Here is a 21314-nt window from a genome sequence, read left to right on the forward strand (position 1 = left end):
TAAGACAGCTGAGAATAATTAAAGCGACAAATCAGATCTCAGTGAGGAAACAAAATCATGCCTGATGTCTATACTGATGTGAACTGGGTCATGTGGTAGGAATGAAAGGATGCCACACCTTTTACTAGAAATACAGGGAGTGCAGAATTATTAGGCAAGTTGTATTTTTGAGGAATAATTTTATTATTGAACAACAACCATGTTCTCAATGAACCCAAAAAACTCATTAATATCAAAGCTGAATGTTTTTGGAAGTAGTTTTTAGTTTGTTTTTAGTTTTAGCTATTTTAGGGGGATATCTGTGTGTGCAGGTGACTATTACTGTGCACAATTATTAGGCAACTTAACAAAAAACAAATATACCCATTTCAATTATTTATTTTTACCAGTGAAACCAATATAACATCTCCACATTCACAAATATACATTTCTGACATTCAAAAACAAAACAAAAACAAATCAGCAACCAATATAGCCACCTTTCTTTGCAAGGACACTCAAAAGCCTGCCATCCATGGGTTCTGTCAGTGTTTTGATCTGTTCACCATCAACATTGCGTGCAGCAGCAACCACAGCCTCCCAGACACTGTTCAGAGAGGTATACTGTTTTCCCTCCTTGTAAATCTCACATTTGATGATGGACCACAGGTTCTCAATGGGGTTCAGATCAGGTGAACAAGGTGGCCATGTCATTAGTTTTTCTTCTTTTATACCCTTTCTTGCCAGCCACGCTGTGGAGTACTTGGACGCGTGTGATGGAGCATTGTCCTGCATGAAAATCACGTTTTTCTTGAAGGATGCAGACTTCTTCCTGTACCACTGCTTGAAGAAGGTGTCTTCCAGAAACTGGCAGTAGGACTGGGAGTTGAGCTTGACTCCATCCTCAACCCGAAAAGGCCCCACAAGCTCATCTTTGATGATACCAGCCCAAACCAGTACTCCACCTCCACCTTGCTGGCGTCTGAGTCGGACTGGAGCTCTCTGCCCTTTACCAATCCAGCCACGGGCCCATCCATCTGGCCCATCAAGACTCACTCTCATTTCATCAGTCCATAAAACCTTAGAAAAACCAGTCTTGAGATATTTCTTGGCCCAGTCTTGACGTTTCAGCTTGTGTGTCTTGTTCAGTGGTGGTCGTCTTTCAGCCTTTCTTACCTTGGCCATGTCTCTGAGTATTGCACACCTTGTGCTTTTGGGCACTCCAGTGATGTTGCAGCTCTGAAATATGGCCAAACTGGTGGCAAGTGGCATCTTGGCAGCTGCACGCTTGACTTTCCTCAGTTCATGGGCAGTTATTTTGCGCCTTGGTTTTTCCACACGCTTCTTGCGACCCTGTTGACTATTTTGAATGAAACGCTTGATTGTTCGATGATCACGCTTCAGAAGCTTTGCAATTTTGAGACTGCTGCATCCCTCTGCAAGATATCTCACTATTTTTGACTTTTCTGAGCCTGTCAAGTCCTTCTTTTGACCCATTTTGCCAAAGGAAAGGACGTTGCCTAATAATTATGCACACCTGATATAGGGTGTTGATGTCATTAGACCACACCCCTTCTCATTACAGAGATGCACATCACCTAATATGCTTCATTGGTAGTAGGCTTTCGAGCCTATACAGCTTGGAGTAAGACAACATGCATGAAGAGGATGATGTGGACAAAATACTCATTTGCCTAATAATTCTGCACTCCCTGTATAAATGACCAACCTACAGAGGGCAGAATTCAAAGACACCTCAAAAATGAAAATGAAAAAATGATGTTCTGTGAAAAGCACAAGGTGCCAATGAGGAACCTGCCAGTTCTGATATTCTATGGCAGATGCCAATCGGGTTCCACGGTGCCAGGCAGCAAGCACACTAGAGGACCATCAGGCCTCCCTCATGAAGTGGCCAGGGGCCTGTTGAAGGTAATTTTGTAGCTCTGACGGGGCTCATTCTCTTCCTCCTTGAAAAAAATGAGCAGATATCAGTCCTGCAGATAGGTTGAGGACCTTCTATGGGTCTGTCTAGCTTTCCTAGAGTAGTGGTCTATTTCCTGGGAGACACAGCAAACCTTCTGGCAATGACATATATTGATGTGCCACTCTGGAAGAGCTGGACTACTTGTGCAACCTCTGTATGGTCCAGGTATCTCCTCATGCTACCAGTGCTACACTTACCCTAGCAGTCAGTGTCACTAGTGTCAGTGTAATAAGCAACAAATGATAAATAACTAATTAAAGACAATGTCGTTCAAAATAATTGCAAACTCAAAAGGAAGATAACTGGTACTTCTCACATTTAAATAACTACCACTGAAAGTATGAGATTAAAAAGTGTGTTCACAAATCACAAATACAGCAGTGGCCGTTTTAATCCCAAACAGTTTCAGTGTTGATTTGTCATCAGACAGTCAAAACGACTGAGTCTGGTGTGTCACAGAGTAACTTTTCTCCACTCTTACTAAGCACCTTGGGGAATAGGTTTCGCTCTACAATGCTAAAACATCTTCACCCCATTATGTAAGATACAAAGGAAAGACCTATGCTAGGTCTGGCACTTATGGAGCCCCTCTGATGACATGGTCCAAAAAATAAATAAATTGTGGCCACAAAATACTACTTTGTGCCCTCGAAATAGTATAACGTGCCCACAAAATACTTATTTGTGGCCACGAAATACTATTTCGAGGGCAACGAACGTGGCAACAAATTACGCATTTGTGGCAACGAAATAGATAACGTGCGCACATCATATTGATACAATTCCTGGACAGCTGCGTAGAGACATAAGCATAAGAGTAGGCTAAACCTATACACCATGGACAGAGACAGTATGATTGAGTTTTATTTTAGGCTGGGAAAGAGCTACAAATGCATTTTGAAAAGCCTGGCAATGCAAAGAACCATTTTTACGGAGAGACATTTAAACAGGATATTGAGAGCCCAGTTGCTTTACAAACTAAAGCACGACCTGGATGCCGGGATAGATTTTATTGTCAACCAACTGCAAGGGCCTGGGAAGGATCACGGTTATCGGTCAAGTGTTTCACGCCCACTAATTAGCATTTCGTGCGCACGTTATGCCTATTTCGTGCCCTCAAAATAGTATTTCGTGGGCACAAATAAGTATTTCGTGGGCACGTTATATCCATTTCGTGCCCACGAAGTAGTATTTTGTGGCCACAATTTATTTATTTTTTGGACCATGTCATCAGAGGGGCTCTGTAGTCACTATACAAGTCAAATAAATATGAAAACTGTCTAGCCCGTAGATTTAAAAACAAGATTTGTCTTAATTTGTGTTCCATTTAAAGAAGGCAGAAATAAGCAGAAGAAAACCATTACTGAACTATTTTCTACTTAATATATTTATTTTATCTCTTTATAAGCTTAATGGAACAGCCTTGAAAATGAAATGATTTGCCCACCACTGCTTAAGGTCAATGGATCATGCAGATGACACAACAGTGACTATATCCCCACCTTACCTGATAAGGTAAGGTGGGGCCGAATAAGTCATCAAACATCCGATTAACACATCCAGCAGACACAGAGTCCAACATTCCCCTCTCTGCTTTAGTGGCCAAGAAATCCTGTAGCTGATAAACACTCACTGTTCTGGAAACAGCAGCAGAATCAGGCTGAGACATTGCACACAGCAGGGGATAGTTTGCATCAGGTACTAGTGGAAATCATGCTGCCTGACTAGAGCATTCGAGAGGGAGAGCACAGAGCAGTCGCTCACAAGCTGTGAGAGGACATGCGCTATCACATCAGCACAAATCGGTGCAATCGGACTTCAAACAGGCTTTGTGGCAGGGAGTTTGACGATTATGGGCAGAGTCGTGCACCTCAGGTGATGTCGACAAAAGTTTAGAACTGCCTGCTGTTTACTGCAGACAGAGCGATGTAAAGTGTGATCCAGCTTTTGGTTTGCTTGTTTGCTTGTCATAGACTGCATCTGGAAACAGCATTGCAAAAAAGGACAAGTGTGAACTATGAAGGTAAAGCTTTAAGTTGTAAAACTAAAAGAATGACACAATAAAGTCCACATAAAACAAATTTCTGTCATTTCACATCCAGTAAACAGAAGAATAACGAATGCTGTCAAGATCTGCCAAGCTCTTATTCCTTCCTTTGTTTATTTGTTACATACCTGTGCTTGCTTCTCCTACTAAATACTGAACGTGTATACACATACACACATGGACCGATCAGGCATGACTACCTGCCAAATATTGTGTTGGTCCCCCTTTTCCTGCCAAAACAGCAAACAACAACAACTGTGATGCACGGTGGATTCTGACACCTTTCTATCACAATGAGGCTGTAGTAAAAAAATAAAAAATAAAAATAGCACTTTGAGTGCTCTATAGCGACCAGTCCATTTATTTTCTCTAATGTGAACAACTAAGAACTCTGTTTGCATGATATGACTGGAAATGCAAAAATTTTGTTGGTGCCTCCTTTGTCTGAATTAACATTATGTGATATCATTGAAATGAATGAGTGATTGCATTTTTTATTCATACTGTGCTCCTGTTCCTACATGAAGAACATTGTATAGCTGAACTACGTTGCCTTCCCATTATGCACCTCTCTATTTCATTGGTTGAAAAAAATGCTTTAGCTTCCATGCAACTTTCTTCTGATTGGCTGCCCCTCATAAACAAAAGATTGTAACAGCGGGTGGGTGGATTTTCCGTGCTCTCATCATGAAATGAGTGTTTAGCGCAGTCTGAAGCCTGAGCCTTTGGCTAAGAGGAATTAATGGTGACCTCATTACTTGGAAATTTTGGCCATGCATAATATGAGAATCAAATATGATCATTTTCTTTATTCTGTAGAATGTTTTCGACCAATTCTTCTAAAGAGATTTGGGTTAGGTTTTTGTTTATATAAAAGAAGATAATTCAACAAGCACGGATGCTCTCAGGCATTCTCTACCATTATAAAATACACGTAGAGAGTCCTAAATTTTCTCATAAATTATTCACTGCTTTTCTCATTTGATATTCTCCCAACTGAATCAACCTGCAGTCATGATTTACTCTTTGGTCCTGGTTTTAGATGAGTGTAACCAGACAGTTCAACATGATATCAAGTCACTTTTGCATCTTTTGTTTCGGGATGTAACCTCTTTAGATGTGCATGTGTTAACTGCAAACTTCTAAGATGAAAATGAGTTAGCTTAATTTGTTTCAACTTGTCAGTTGGATTGAAAAATGTCAGACCTCGTCTTTCTTTTTCCTTCTGCCTCATCCATGGATATCAATCAGCCTGTGTGTACAATGGATCAGAGGAGAAGCTGTGCAGCTGCTAACTGAGATCACAATACTGTGACTGTCCACAAAATAGTGCTATGGTTAAAATTAAGATTTCTGAGTCAGAGACATTCCTCACTTCCTCACTCGCCTAATAGTACAAGTGCAATATTTCCCCTCCATCCATGCCGAAATCCACGCTGTCTGAATATTCACAGACTATAAACCCACACACAGAGCAAATCACAAACTCCTCTGAGATTTGCCAAAATTAAGCTATTACGCAGTCTCTCTTTTTAGTCCTAATGATTCTGCTGCATGAAGAGCAGCGCTCTGTTCAACTGCAGCGTAGATACAGGATGTTTTCTTGGAAACCACTGCACAGTTTAACCAAATGTGTGATCTGAATCTAAATGTGAAAATATATGGGTTGATTCATAGTCTGCTTCTCCTTCCAATCAGATAAAATGAAAACTTTAGGGGGGAATTTTACAAATGCATAAGGACAGAGGTATTCATATTTAAAATCTGCAAATGCATGCATGTACATGTGTGTGCATCTGTGTGTGTCTTCCCCAGACAATGAGGGGAGTATTGAAGCCTGCATTGCCTTCGGCTATGACTTAGTTGGATCAAGAAGAGGGAAGAGGCAGAGAGACACACAGAGAAGCTCAGATACAGATACTGGGGGGAGGAAAGGACAAAAAGCATTCAGCATTTCCATTCAATTAAATTCTTTTTGTCTTTGTCATAAGGACAAAGCATCATGTTGTTACTGCTTCAGTGAAAATACTGTCTTATATAACAGTGATCACATCTATTATGAGGGCTCATTTTAATGTGGTTCTGAGGTAAGTGACTTAAAGCAAAAAGAAACCACTGATTTATTTTTGATATCCATTAATAAATAGTGCTATTGTATGTCTATTTCCTCTATAAGGATATGAACATAACAAGCAAAAGCAGAGGAAACTCTGGGTTATCAGGCCACTCTTACATCCACACATACACACAACAGATGGGGCCCTAAGGGGTGTCTTCCAGGCAGAAGGATCCAATGGACACCCTGAAGGCAAAGCACAGTAATGATGAGGACAACACAGAGGAGGAGGCGATGAGGAGGAAGAGGAGGAAGGACTAACACTGATACACTTTGCGCACAAATATGGCCTCATGTATGAGTATGCCAGAGTGTGCAGGCAGTTTCTGGAGGATGAAGGAACTGATACCACTAAATGGCCCCACAGTTACCTGATCCAATGAAATCCATCAAAAGTGTGACATCGTTCCATTCCTCACACATTACCGAGTCTATATCAGTATACATAATCCACATGTTTTTTTCTTATTGAGATTTGATGTGTTTTTAAAGTGTTCCTTTAACTCTTTTGAGCAGTCTAATTTATTTCTCAAGTAGGTGAATCAGCAACTTAAAAAAAAAAAAAAAAAAAAAACCAAAAAAACAAACTGTGAATGGTGCAGCCACATGCTGTATGTAATATATTTATCCAGGTGTCTTAGTGACAGTAACAAGAGGCCCAATAATATGCCTGTCCAGCCATAAACTAAACAGATAACAACATGACAAGGGATTTATACTGACTTCATATTATAGCTCACTATCTGATATACAGTATCTCTCACTATTTACTTTCTCAAGCTTTTCCGAGCTTTTGCCAACGATGATGACGATGATTTGAAAAACTATCCCTTGTACAGACGACAAAACACAGACCAACCACTCTTGCTTTGGACTAAAACGTATAAACTATCACTTCTTTAAAAAGGCAGGCCGCCACAAATTCCTAAGCAGGAATTGTGTTTCAGTTCTTTACTTTTAAACATTATTAGGACTCAAACCATAGTACGTCTGAGGTAAGCATCTCAGAAAGGGTATTGTGATCTGGATGTAACCTAATTTGAAACCTTCTCCAACTCTCTAACACCCCCCCCCCACACACACACACACTTTCTTTTATTTCCTTTTGAGCCCGCACCCCCCACCCCCACTCCTGACCTAACTAAAACACAGTGCACAGTGCTTCACAATGAAGTGTATTTCTTTCACATGTTAATGCTTTTACTCATGGCTCAGTGCACAGCACAAGGCAAGAAACAGAGCTGGTCAGGAAAACAAGGCTGCGCGCACACACACAGATAGAATGAATCTAAATGAACTGCCACTGACTTACCTTTATTTGTGATAATGAAGTTTGAATGAATGAAAGAATGAAAGAAAGAACCATGTCTATTGTAGACATTTGTCATTGTTTCTAACCATTTACACAAAAAACCCTTTTCCACTTTGACAAAGAGGGCGTATGTGTGTGTCTGTCGAGGAATTGATTGTACAGATTTGACAAGGGGGAGGAAGAAAAAAACAGAGATGAAAATACATATGAATATGTTGACATTCATGCTGTTTGACAAATAGAACTACAGCGAGTCTCGGAAACAAAAAATAACACAGCTGTATGCGAATTTTGTGTGTGCGCATGTATGTAACTCCTCCTTCAAAAATGCACGAGAAGTGATTTATCGGTTCATTAATTAATTAAATTCTTCTGTGACGGCCGATTCGATCCCGTTTTATCCTTTTTGCTTCATTGTTTTTAACATGTTTCATATTTCACCCAGTTAGCAAGGACGTGGATGAATTGTACTTTGGAACAAACAGCCGCGACATTTCGTTTTCACAGGCTAACGATATCTGTTTCGGGAATACGGTGACAATTCATCCACCGGTAAAGCAGATTGCGAATGATTACTTTCACATGCTAAATTGTGTGAGAGCTGGAGACACTGTCATGGTAATTTGCAGAAATTCAGGTAAAGGAATGAAGACCAAGAGGAACATTAATCTTTTGCTTTGCGGTGACGTTAACTGCGAATCTCTGCAATGGTAAGCTTCCCTTTTAAGGAGCTGAAACACAGGGATTCAAAGAACAGAAACCCAAACAGTGGATTTGGTGTGCAGGAGAACAGCATTGCCATCTGTCTTCTACAGAAAAAATGTTTCTGTCTGCTCAGTATGCCCATCAATAAACATTTCTAACAAATACTCATAGCTGCACATTATATTCTGTGTACTCATCAGGAGTCGGATCAATAAACCAGACAGAATATGTTGCTGATTTGCCAGTTATTGATTTATACTGTCTATGATCCCTGTAAGCCTAAAACTAACCATTTCTCTTGTATGAGCTTCAAATGACGTCCTTATTATCACCAACATGCTACTTAGAAGTGCAGGTTAATAAGTCTAATAGCTCTGCATTTAACCCCCTGATGGCCTGCTAAGCCTGTTCGCTCCTCCCGGTTCCCCTTGAACAGCTAATCTCTCCCTCTGGGACCATCGCTGTCTGTCTGCGTCCACTCTTCGTTTCTGTTAGACCCACGGCTTAGCTCGGGAGGAGCTTCGTGCTGAGTTAGCCTTTATCATCCAACCATATGGTCTGAGGTAGATCAAGGCTCTCTCGTGGGAGATAGTAACACATAATTCCTTTGCTTGATGTGATGTTCAGACGGTCCAGACTGACATTGACCAGTCTGGTGTAGCTGTCTGTTTCAGGAAGCGTCTGAGTGATTTTGAAATCCTCTGGGATTTCTGGCTGAAACCTGTCACTGTTTGCAGGTTTGCAGTGCGCTCTCCTTCTTTTCCTGCTTGTCTTTCACTTCTCCTTTATCGTTCTTAATATTAGCGATGTAAAATATATTTCAAAGATATTACAACACTGCCTTAAAAATAGACCTGAGATTTGATTTGCCATTTATTGCGCCGTGTAACTGACAGCAGATCAGATTTCTGATGATTCTCATCTGAAATTTCCTCTTAATGCCAAAAAAGGTCAGAAAAGGAAATAAGAAAAGCCACAAAAAGCTCACACAGACCTGAGTATGACCAGTCGACATCTTCGGTGAGCCTCCTCAAGCCTTGGGCCAATGGTTCAGCTTCCACAACTATCAGGGAGAGAGAGAGATTATTAAGTATGACGTGATCAATGACTTTTTCTTGGGTTAACTTCAGTTCATTCACCAAGCTGCCTATTAGAAAAAAACTAGTTTCATTTAAGCACACGGCACAGGTAAGATTCTCTAAGTAACACTGAAACAGCCACAACTTTGAATTATTCCATTTTCCCAACTGGTGTTATATACTGATTTATTCAGTGGCCCTATACATTTATAGGGCCACTGAAAAAAAATTGGGGTGTGTTTTGGATTTTATTTTCCCAGAATTCTGACACTGAGAGAAATGTTTTCTCTTCCGCAGAGCTATGTCAATATATGAAATGACTATTTTTCACTTTTGAAGGGCAAAATAAAATCTTGGTCAAGGTGTTTGAAATGCCACTCACACCAGAAACTACCTTTTAAGGCCCACACGTGACAGATTTCATCATTACAAATTTGCAATGTATTGAACGTAATGTAATGTCTAGTTTTGGGGCGATCACGGCTCAAGAGTTGGGAGTTTGCCTTGTAATCGGAAGGTTGCCGGTTCGAGCCCCGGCTTGGACAGTCTCGGTCGTTGTGTCCTTGGGCAAGACACTTCACCCCGTTGCCTACTGGTGGTGGTCAGAGGGCCTGGTGGCGCCAGTGTCCGGCAGCCTCGCCTCTGTCAGTGCGCCCCAGGGCGGCTGTGGCTATACTGTAGCTGCCATCACCAGTGTGTGTGAATGGGTGGATGACTGGTTGTGTAAAGTGCTTTGGGGTCCTTAGGGACTAGAAAAGCGCTATACAAATACAGGCCATTTACCATTTTTTCCAAAGTGACAACATCCCACCTCACACTGTACTTCCCATGAAATACAATAGTTTCAAAGTTACAATTCATAACCAGGAATATAAATAGACATGTTTTCATTTTATGTTTGCAATGAATGCAGGTTAGGTGGTTTACAATAAACATATTCTATATCCTGGGTAGTCCAGTCCAGAGCCTTTTGATGTCTTAATTAAACAAACCAACAAATGAATTCTATACTGAATCAAAACATCTCTATTTTTCATCATAATGACCCGTGTGTAGCCTTGAGTAACAATCTGTCTTTGCTGGATGGGTTTAATTAATGAAATAATTCCTTCTTCCCATTTTCTGCCACTTGAGCTCATGATGCTCCTCTGACTGTTAAACTATTCTCTGACACAGGGATCAGCAACCTGACAACAATAATTTATGATAATTTGGATGTTTATTATGATTATGATACCATTGCACAATAACACCATGCTTTGGTAGTATTTATGAAATTATTAAACTAAAATAATAAAATTCAATCACTTCTTTTATAATTTTTGTTAAAATCTAAACAGAATAATCATGGCACGGTGAGAAATATATATTCGCATGTACAGGCCGACTTTAGTTACCTGTGTTTTTGCAAATGAATCCGTGCAAATTTGCCTGCTTTGATGATGAATGAAACATTGTAAGTTGTAATAACTGAAAATTAAACAGTTCAGTTTCCGCACCAGCTAAAATTTAATTGTCGCCGTAAAGAAACAGTCTTGGCAGTAAAAGTAAATCTGTCTTTCTTAACAGCCGTTCTTCATTTGGACTCTGTTGGTTGCCATTTATGTGTATACACCCATGTTAAACACAGCTTTACAAGTCCAACAAAGATAAAAGAAAAGGGTGCAGGTGATAGATTGCAACAATGTACATATTACAACTTTTCTTGGCAAATGTAACGAATGATAGCAAATCTAAATAACATTTTCCATCTTTTTAACTAAGTATGTGATGCAAATGAAATAAAAGAGTATCACTAAACAAGAGATCACTTTGTAGAGCGCAGGAAGTAACTGTAATTCTGTTAGCATACATGCACACACAAACACACATTCATAGAGCTATCTATCACGGCAGTAACTTTCACTCTGGGACAGATGAGGACACGATGATGAATGGTGTCGCAGCTTCAGTGTATCTGTGGAAGTGCTGCTTGCATAGCTAATAATTCCACTAGCTGTACATTTGCTAACAGCTTTGTGCCCTTCCATAACCACCCTCTCTTCTATTATCACAGTGTAAAAACATAAAAACGCACAACTCTCTCTTCCTTGTGCTAAATCTAGTTCAGACTCTTGCTTTCTATTTTCACATTCTGCATACCAATCTTTTTCTCTGCTTTAGTTTTCCTTCCTACTTCTAACAGGGTTCAGTAATGAAAGGTATTTAATGAAAGAATCGACTGCATGTGAATTTATTTTCTTAACTTGGTTGGTTGGTTTTTAGGAGAGCTGAGTGAGTACTATCAAGTGTATTTCCTAATAATTTCTATTCATGGCACAAGGGTAATGTCAGCTGGATAATAATGTCAACAACATTATAAAAAAAAATCTTCGCATTTCTGTTAATCAAAACTGCAAAGATGTCTATCTTTACGTGTGGTCCAACAAGCCTGTTGCTACACTGAACCCCACAAAGAGAGCAGCAGGGGGCTCCATGACAGTACAGACTGCAACATAGAATCTGAAAGGTTTGTGTCAAAAACAACATGAATAAATAAAAAATAAGAGGACTATAAGAAACCATCTTCTCTTTCTTTGATCTTTTACTGTGTGCAAAAATACCGAAAGCCTGTCCTCCAGGAAGATGAAAGCCCTGCGCAGAGTCAGATTTAGGTCACGGACAACAACCATCATATCCACAACGTTAAATCTGTCCGTGCGGCTCAAGAATAATCCCATTGTTTACTGCATAAAGCAGCAGGATAGAAACACTGGGTAAATTACTGCACATGTGACATATGCACTTGTGTTGTTCAAACACCAAATATATTTAATGCAACGCTGCCACAAATCCTTTCTGTATCATCTGTTAAAACTCCTTCCTAATGAATATTCAACAAATGCTGACAGAGAATCAGCCACAGGGGGATGTAATGTATTTTACACTTGTCTGACTCATTGTTGCTTCTTCCGCGTTTTTACCCCATAAGTGAATTAAGGGAAAAAAATAAAAGAATCGTTGCTTTCTTCTCTCTCTTTTTGGAGTTTACAGACAGCTCACTGCTAACTAGCTGGCTGAAGAGTTAAAAACAGAAAACATTTTGAGGGAAAAAGGGTTCTGGAAATATCTGAACAGTGACTTATGCTTCAATCCACAAAAACAAAACAAAAAAAACCATGAATCCGCACTTCCTTTACTGTGCTTCATCACTGTTACATGAATCCAGTCCCACAGTCACCGATGAATCCACTACATTTGGAAATGTATGTAGTTAATGCGTGTATTACCCTGCATATTGCCTGTACTGCAAGAATGAGAAATGATGTGTATTTAGGTGTATGGTCAAGTGAAGAAAACTACAACCAGATCTGTATCTGTGAATTATTATGGTCCATGTAGTCACAATGACTTTGGATGTGTATTATGTGTCTACAAGGAGCGAAGAAAAGCACTGAGGAGAAATGAATGGAGTCAGCTGGAGCTTTAATAATGACTTCATTAACGTCACACTATGCGCAATCTTAATCTAATTTGGTAATGCTCTTTGGTAAACTTGGATTTTCAAGGTTTTTTTTTCTAGAATTAAATTTCCATCTGAAAAGGTATTTGAAGTATTTCTTTGGAGAAAAACAGGAGAACCGGAGAACTGCCATGGGCAATGCGTGGAAAACAAATATTCAGAATTGAATGAAAATGCAGAATAAATGTATCTCAGCAGTATTTCCTTCCCATGTGATCACTGAGACGACACTTGATTAGACATCCATGACCCGCTCTGCAGTTATGAATTCATGTCCTTTCTCACAATAAAAACGGTTTTCTGCTTAATCAAAAGACAAAACCTTAGTTTACTATGGGACAGAAAATACAGCAACTTTCAGGAGAAACTTAATAATAACTGTATCAAGTCTTCTCTAACTCAAGTGACAGGAATTCATGAACGAACACAGCAAACTTAGCACTTGATTTAGTGTAATTCCCAAGTAATTAAAGGAAATTTCTGTATGTATTTTATTTAAAATTACAGTATCTACTAATACTTAAAGGTAGGCATACTGGAATAATGGGTAACAAATCAAGTTTTTTAAAGAAACCAAAAAAATAACTTGATTGTAACAAATTTTGAATAATGCCTAAGTAGTTTAGGTAGATTATGAGTACGTTTAAGTACTGCAAAAGTTCAGGTATTTTCCATAAAGGGATCCACAAATTATATTTGAGTAAGTACCTGTGAGTGCTGAGTACTTTCTTGGTAATTTGATGAAAAAAATCACAATCTTACAATGTAAGTGCACTGTACTTTTCTGGACACTGGCTGTATTGTGGAGCGGCTTAATCTTGGCTAAATTCATGTATTTTGCAGGAAAAGAGACACTGATGGAGCTTTAGAGGTTCTGCAAAGACAAAAGGGAGAAGCTGCCCGAAAATAGGTGTGCCAAGCTTGTGGTACCATACTCAAAACGTCTCGAGGCAGTGATTGCTGCCAAGAGTGCTTCAACAAAGTCTAAAGCAAAGACTGTGAATGCTCACGTTATATTTTTGTTTTGTTTTTTTGTTTTTTTATATATAGTTGTAAGAATTTCAAGCAAACTTTTTTTATTTTGACATTATGGGGTATTGTATGTAGAATTTTGAGGTGAAATTTTCATATAAAATTCATTTTGGAATAAGACTGAAAAAATGACAAAATGTGGAACAAGTGAAGCGCTGTGATTACTTTGTGGATGCACGTTATGCTGGCAGTGCCCTGCATGTGAAATGATGCTGGTAAAGCAGGAAAAGATTTCTCAAAATTAGACAATGAAAAGGTTCTCACAGGTGCTTTTCCAGAGTGCTGCCCTTTAAGAGAATACTGCTCAGCAGGACAAATGTAGATGGAAGACCAGAAGGAGGAAACCAAGACAAGCATTCTCTTAAAAGAGCTGGCAGAGAAAGAGACAAAACTCTCCATCAACAGGAACCAGCAGCTTCAGGTATACTGCCTGAGCTCATGATGTTCCTTTACAACAGTGGCTTGTTGAATCCTAAGAGATTTTTTCAAAAATGTTTCTCAGTTTAGTGAAGAATCCTTAAAAATAAACTTTTTTTCTGTTCAGCAACTCCAACTTTTACGTCCTTAAATACTTGCAAAAACTGTCTAAACCTACCTACCTAAAAATGTTCTTAGTTTCCTTAGAAGAGATAATGGTATAATAAATAGTTTTAAAGTGTTTTGCTGATATTTTATTGACTCCTTTTACATATAGAGGATTTTCATACTTACTTACTTCACTGAAGAGGTATGTGCCACCCTGCCTAGACCTCTTGCCCCTCCTTTCCCCCCTCATGTAAAGTTTACAAAACACCATTTACACACAAGCCCCAACTCTCTGCACAACATGCACATATTGTCCAGGGTTACTACTGTCTTCACTGCAAGTTATAAGTACACATGCAGCACTGCTAACAAAAATACCTTTTGTCATCAGTAATGAATACGTTATGCTGAAATACACATGTGGAAACTTTTGGGGTTTTTTCCAGTGCAAAAACTGTAAAGTTGAAGCTTTTAGCAGATAAGATAAGGCATATATTGGGGGGTTTGTGGACATTTTGGATCACACAGATAGGTTTCATAGCTACAGCAGGAGCTAGCCACAAGAGCCACAAAGCCACATTTGGTCTGTGGCTGTCAGTCAGTTTTTAGACACTACTTGAGGGAAGAGATGACGAGACAGTGAAAAGCCAGGAGCAAAAAGACACTGGTGCTCTCTGCTTTAAGAGCATAGCGGAGACTGATGGGCTTTCACTGCTACAGGCTGGCCATGCATAAAGCTCACAGCTGAATCACTGTATTATTCCACCCATCTGCACTTTATCTGCTTTATCAGATTTCCTGATATTAAAATTTTAAGAGACTGCTGCAGAAAGAAGACTTTCTATGAACGATATTTTATTTAGACAGGAAAGTCAAAGGACATGCAGCGCTCCAACAATGTTTCACTGTCAAACAATCACACGGCTACTATCTGATACCTGCATCAAGGGCATCCAGAAGTAACTGATGTCCTGTGATAAATGAAAGTAATTAAGATGAATGAAATCCTGACTGAAAGGCGTGGAACAGGCACTTGACACTGACGACACTGACGACACTGACTACACTGACGTGTCAGACAGTGAGGATAATTTGTTATCAGAGCAACACTCATGCATATAAGCACAAAAGATCCTTCGTTTTCACATGTGTATCAGCTGGTTGGGAAAAACTATTTTCCTTAAAAAAAAAAAATAAAAAAAAATAGCATCACACAACCACGTTTCTTAAATTAAATAGCAGGTATTAGTAGTAGGTGCATTTTTAATTTACAGTGCCACTTTTCTTGTAGACAAAATTTAAAAAACAACTTTTAAATGGAAAAGGGGACAAAGATCACAAAGGCAAAGGTCATGAAACTGTTACCTCCTGCTCCCATCACCCTGACGGGTTAGTGCTACCTCTCGAATTTCATTACATCAACACTGATTCATTCCAGACGTGATTTGGTGATGAAGTGCTGAAATTTACTGTTTCAGTCTACATATTTGACCGTGACCTTTTCTCCTTCTTTAGTTACCAATCCCCCTCTGCCCAGAACAGGGACGTGAACTTACCATATTAAATCAAGAATTGATGTTTAGGCAAGGAATTTTAGTGTTGCAGTTTGTGAACCTGCATTAGTTTTGGATCACTGGATTTCTCATTCACTGAATTAAACTGATATGTCACTTGTTTTTTGGTTGTTTTTATTAGATTTATACAGCAATAGCATTGGTTTTCTTCTGGGGAAGGCTGCGGTGGGGGGATGGAGATGCTGCGGGAATGATTCATTGAAACCTTCTCACTGTTATTAGATTAAGGAAAAGCGAAGCTGTCCCAGCTGAACACTAATGAATAGCACCGTGTTGGATTACATGACTCCTGCGGGAGATTTAGCCCGACTCCTGAGATGAGGGAATAGGCTGCTGTGTTTACACCAACACACACTGATTTTTAATGGTAGATGTTATTACTGTTGTCCTCTTAAATGAGTCTCAGCACTCCAACAGGAAGCCCACATGTGTTCACCCACAGAGGGAGAGGTGTCTGTGAGGTCCTGTGAATGTATTCATTTATAAGGGGTTTACTTTGAAGCCTGGTAAAAATCATATGTGAGTTCAATTGTATGTACGATGTTACAATGTTACAATGTTAATAATACATGTAAATGGATCTAATTTGTACAGAGACCATTTTCAAGCAGAAATCTATGATACTTAGATTGTTAGTTTTTCTGAAATGATTCCAACAAAGTCTTACAATAAGCAGACAGGGAGCTTTTAGGAAAGGGGACCCTAAAGAGACATCCACTAAAATTGATTTTTTTTTCAGACCATTGCTTATCTAACTAGGGTTACAGAGGGCTGAAGCTCATCCCAGCCTCCTTGTGAAAGAGATGGGGTACACCCTGGACAGGTCATCAAACCATAACAGGACTAACACAAGGAGACAGCCTGCTATTGATGCTCACATCCACCGCTGCAGCCAATTTAGGCTCCACAAATAGGCTGGCACGTACTGGCACAGCGAGAACATACAAACTTCACACAGAAAGAAAACTCAAAACCTTCAAGCTGCGAGGCATCATATTTGTCTGCTGTAAGATAAATGAAGACTTTTTTAAATAAACATCCAAAGCTTTAGTGAACAACAAAACATGATGAATTCCACTGTGTCACTTTTTATCTAACAAAAACTAAATCAAAATGCAGAAGTAGACTGTTAAAAAAATGCAGTAGCTTGTAGAACTGCCTGGAAATAAAAACTCAAAATAATCATTCTCACGTGGCTTTGTCAGGCTCTCTCGCTTCAGTTTAAGCATAGCTTTGTTAAGTCAGGTCAAAGTCTGGACTTTGATTGGGTCATTGCAACATTTTATTCTTTTATTTTTCAGCCATTCTGTTGTAAATTTACTGCTTCAGATTATTGTTCTCGTGCATGACCCCAAGCAAGGTTTAGCTGTTGACAGATGACCTCACATTTAACTCATAGAAAAGTTTATGATTGACTCAATGACTGCGAGATGTCCAGGTCCTGTAACTGCACGACAAGCCCAAATCATCACACATCCACCCCCGTGCTTGACAGTTGTTATGAAGTGTTTCTGCAGATATGCTGTGTTTGGTGTTAGCCATTATGGCCAAACATATTAACTCTGGTCCTTTGTGTCCAAACCTCATTATTCCAAACGTCTTGTGGTTTCTCTAGATACTTCCTTACAAACCATAAGCCGCGCTTTTATGTTTTTGAAGAGAAGAGGCTTTCTCCTGGCAACCCTTCCAAACACGCTTTAATTTTTTCATCTTTTTCTAATTGTTCTGTCAAGAACTTTAACATTTAGGATGTTAACAGAGGCCTGTAGAGTCTGAGATGTAACTGTTGAGTCATTTAATAAACTACATCATACTGAACAACTCTAAGAAGAAGGACACAATAGTAGACTTGTGAAAATTCAGAGCTCATCTCCACCCTGTGAAAGTTTGTGGGTTGGACATAGAAGTGGTAACAAAATATCTAGTTTTACCACTAGATAACAAACTAGACTGGCCCCTGAATACAGACAAACTATACAAAAAGGGGGAGAGTCGCCTCTTTTTGTTAATCTTACATTCATCTTAAATTTGACCTGAGTGTCAAACCAACATCCAAAGCCAAATTGAGGCATTCAACCATAAACTGAACACTGCTAAGTGAAAGGACGCAGTGACAAAAACTGCCCTGACGGATCTCTGATGAACACACTACATCCGCGTCATATAAAACGTGACACCTGTTGACCTCAGCGTCAGAAACACAAGCCCAAACACACACACACACAAACGCACACAGGCACATACCACCAGGGGCCATCTTATAACTTATATAGCACTCAGCTGTGTTAGCCATCAGCTGGTTAAATTAGTATGCATGTCATCTCTCACCGTCTCACTATGTCTGTTTCCTTATCGTACTCTATCAGCCTCGGTCTGATTTCCTGTGTGTCATACTGGAAACTATGCACAGGTCCATTAGCAGGATGGTTAAACAGAACGAAGATTTAAACAAGAGACAGCTTAAATGTTGATTGTACCACAAGCACCCTGTTATTTACAAGTCTAATTAAATATCCATTAAATGGTTCAATGAACATCATTTATTAAACTGTCCATCTAATAAAATCCCAGTAATTTAATTACTTATAGATAAAATGCAGATTTTGCCCAGTTTTGCCTAGTTCTGGGACCTTTTCTGGTCTTTCTGTGTGTTGCTGTGTTTAAGATGTCTCACATATATCTATGTCCACCTGAAAGAATGAAACCTCAGAATAAAGTCCACCAGTGCAGGTTATGAGTTTAAGAGATTAGGCTCCATATAAAATGGAGGATATTGTTTCTGTGTGCTAAACAAACCAAACATTGTTCCGCAGAGAGTCAACGACATTAAAAGCGCAATATAAAACCTTATCACAAAAGCCTATCATTGCACTCTGTGTGTGTGTGTGTGTGTGTGTGTAACAGGGCATGTGGACTGTCTTGCACTCCAGCTGTTCTGAAAGAGGCAAAGAAATAAGCTTTGTGAGAAAGTGTGTGTATGCGTGTGCATGTGAACTGGTTTAGAGGTGACCATGAAAATATGGGGCCCTGTCTTGAACAGCTGGGAAAGGGAGGGTTAAAAGACACATATGCAGACACACGTACACACACACAGAGCGTTGACACCCGACTATGTCCAGCCAGATGAGGTATCACATATTCCTTTCCTGCCATTTGGCTCCATGAAAATCTAATAAAACCAAGCTTGTTCTGTAATTTAAAACTCTTCTCAGCTTTAACCAGTTTCATCTACACACCGCCTGACAACTCAAAAGTGGCTGCTGGGTCTCCATGGGACAAAAGCTTTAGTGTGTTTCAGGGTGCGGACTGTACTATAAGGGAATCCCCACACTGGCAGCAGGAGTTAGTAATGTAATCAGAGTTGCATTGAGTTAAACATTTTCTTTCGCCTGTGCAATATTCTTGTTTACTGCACACAATAAATTGAATGACAATATCATACGTAGGCAGTGTCCAGAGAGCAGCAATTACCACAACAGTAAAAATTAATGAGCAGGTGTCCTCTTGCTGTATTTTTCTGTTATTCTGTTAAGATTTTTTGTAAACAATTCCTGAAATACTTTTTAGATGTAGGCTCAGATGGCCCCGCCCCTCCCTGATCTTGGTTCTGCTGGAGGTTTCTTCCTGTTGAAAGGGAGTTTTTCCTTCCCACTGTCGCCAAAGTGCTTGCTCATAGGGCGTCATGTGATTGTTGGGTTTTTCTCTGTATGTATTATTGTAGGGTCCGCCTTACAATATAAAGCGCCTTGAGGCAACCATTGTTGTGATTTGGTGAATTGAATTGAATTGAATTGGATTGAATTGAAGATGGGCACAGGAGGAGTGTAGCCAATTTGATCGACAGGTGGATGCTTTCTAATCCTTTTCGGCGTTTAGTTGTAGCTGCTGAAAAACACTGTAAGGAGTCAACTATACGATATTCCCAAAAATAAAATTATTTTTTTAAAACTTATTATTGTGCATCCAATTAAATATCACTATTGCTAACTAAGCCAGGCTAGCATTAGCTAATAACCCCCCCAGCACTACTGTCGCAGACATATATGATCATATCTAGTTAAAAAAAAAAAAAAATCTAATGACCTCAATGGCAAACTTGAGATTTAGAGAAATAGCTTTCAAATCAGCGGGGATCACCACTCTGGCTGGATCCCTCTTTGATATACAGTATATTTATTTATATACAGTACTTTATTATCTTCCTGTTCTATTAAATTAGGATTGAGAGAGCTCTTGTCTTGTTCATTGGGCTTCAGTATAATCTTCTAAGTTAAATGAGGTAAGCTCATAAAGCTATAGTGTTAAACTCTGAAAAAAAGATCCCAGCCTTGGGTTAAAGCCAGATGTTAAGAAGATGAATGAGCATGTTCTCTCCACTTTTAGCCTGCAGCTGGGATATTTCTGATGAACTGTGAGTAGCAGAGGCCCTGCAGGGGACTGACCTCAAATTTTTTCTCCTAGATAAAAATCAAACTAGCAGGTCAGACAGGAGCCTTCTTATCCAAAGCCTATGAATAAATGCAGCACATGAAAGCATATGCTCTCTCTCTCTGGCACACATACACATGTGAGTACGTGTCAGATCATTTTCTTAGTCAAATGAGGTGAACACACAATTATCAAAGGAGATTAAATAAGCCATGACACACGTATTACCAGTAACGAATGAGTGATGTGAGGCGACATCTAGGACACACATATGTATGCAGGAAGGAGCACAGTGGACTGAAGGAAAGCAGCCAGTTGGCACGCACGACTGTTTATCTGTGTGTGTGTGTTTGTGTGTGTGTGTGTGTGTGTGCGCGCGTGTGCATGTCCATGCTTAATGTTTCAACCCAATTCCCGTGTTCCCACTGGTTATGTGTTGTGGCTACTGTTGTGTACATGTCCACCTTAGTCATCAGCGAGCTTTGTGCGTCCATGTGTGTGTGTCTCACTAATCTGCCCGTTAGAGCAGTGAGATGTACCATTTCCATCTGCTTGGCACAAACTGAGAAAATACCACACAGCATCTTTGGATGTGTGCGTGTGTGTGTGTGTGTTTGGAATATGCGATTAGTAGTCTGTAGTTTAGTGGGGTGAGGTTGCACACTAATACATCTGTTTGTGGTTTTAAACAAAGATCATCTTGAAGATTTCCTAGGATCTGCAAGATTTGTTTACTCGAGGAAAGCTAACAAATCTGAATACACAAAAAGGACACAAGGAAAAAAACATATGGCTTCTTGAAGGCTGTTTTGTTTTCTCTGAGAATTTTCTGCTCCAGGTTGGTTAAATCTTACGTTATGTTATGACACAGACCAACAACATCGCACAGTCTTGTTCATCTGGTGATTCCTTAAAGCGTAATTGTGGAAAAACTTCCCTATCAACAAGTGTCGAGACTCATTGTAGAGTCTATTCAGCATGCTTTCCATAAGCATTCAGCCTCAATCAGCAGAGTTCCCATGACAACAGTT

The 21314-nt window shown here is 39.6% G+C and overlaps 1 protein-coding gene across 2 annotated transcripts in view; it reads right to left on the reverse strand.

Moving 5' to 3' along the window:
- Nucleotides 1-21314, reverse strand: part of ptprz1b (protein tyrosine phosphatase receptor type Z1b) — a 60315-nt gene that overhangs the window by 29216 nt on the left and 9785 nt on the right. For both annotated transcript variants that reach the window (XM_040036511.1, XM_040036512.1), the window contains exon 2: nt 9138-9206. In XM_040036511.1, coding sequence (XP_039892445.1) covers nt 9138-9206 — 69 coding nt within the window. The remainder of the gene's footprint in view (nt 1-9137; nt 9207-21314) is intronic.

Source organism: Simochromis diagramma, unplaced genomic scaffold (genome assembly GCF_900408965.1).
Source record: "Simochromis diagramma unplaced genomic scaffold, fSimDia1.1 OVJJ01000371.1, whole genome shotgun sequence".
Classification (NCBI taxonomy): Eukaryota; Metazoa; Chordata; class Actinopteri; order Cichliformes; family Cichlidae; genus Simochromis; species Simochromis diagramma.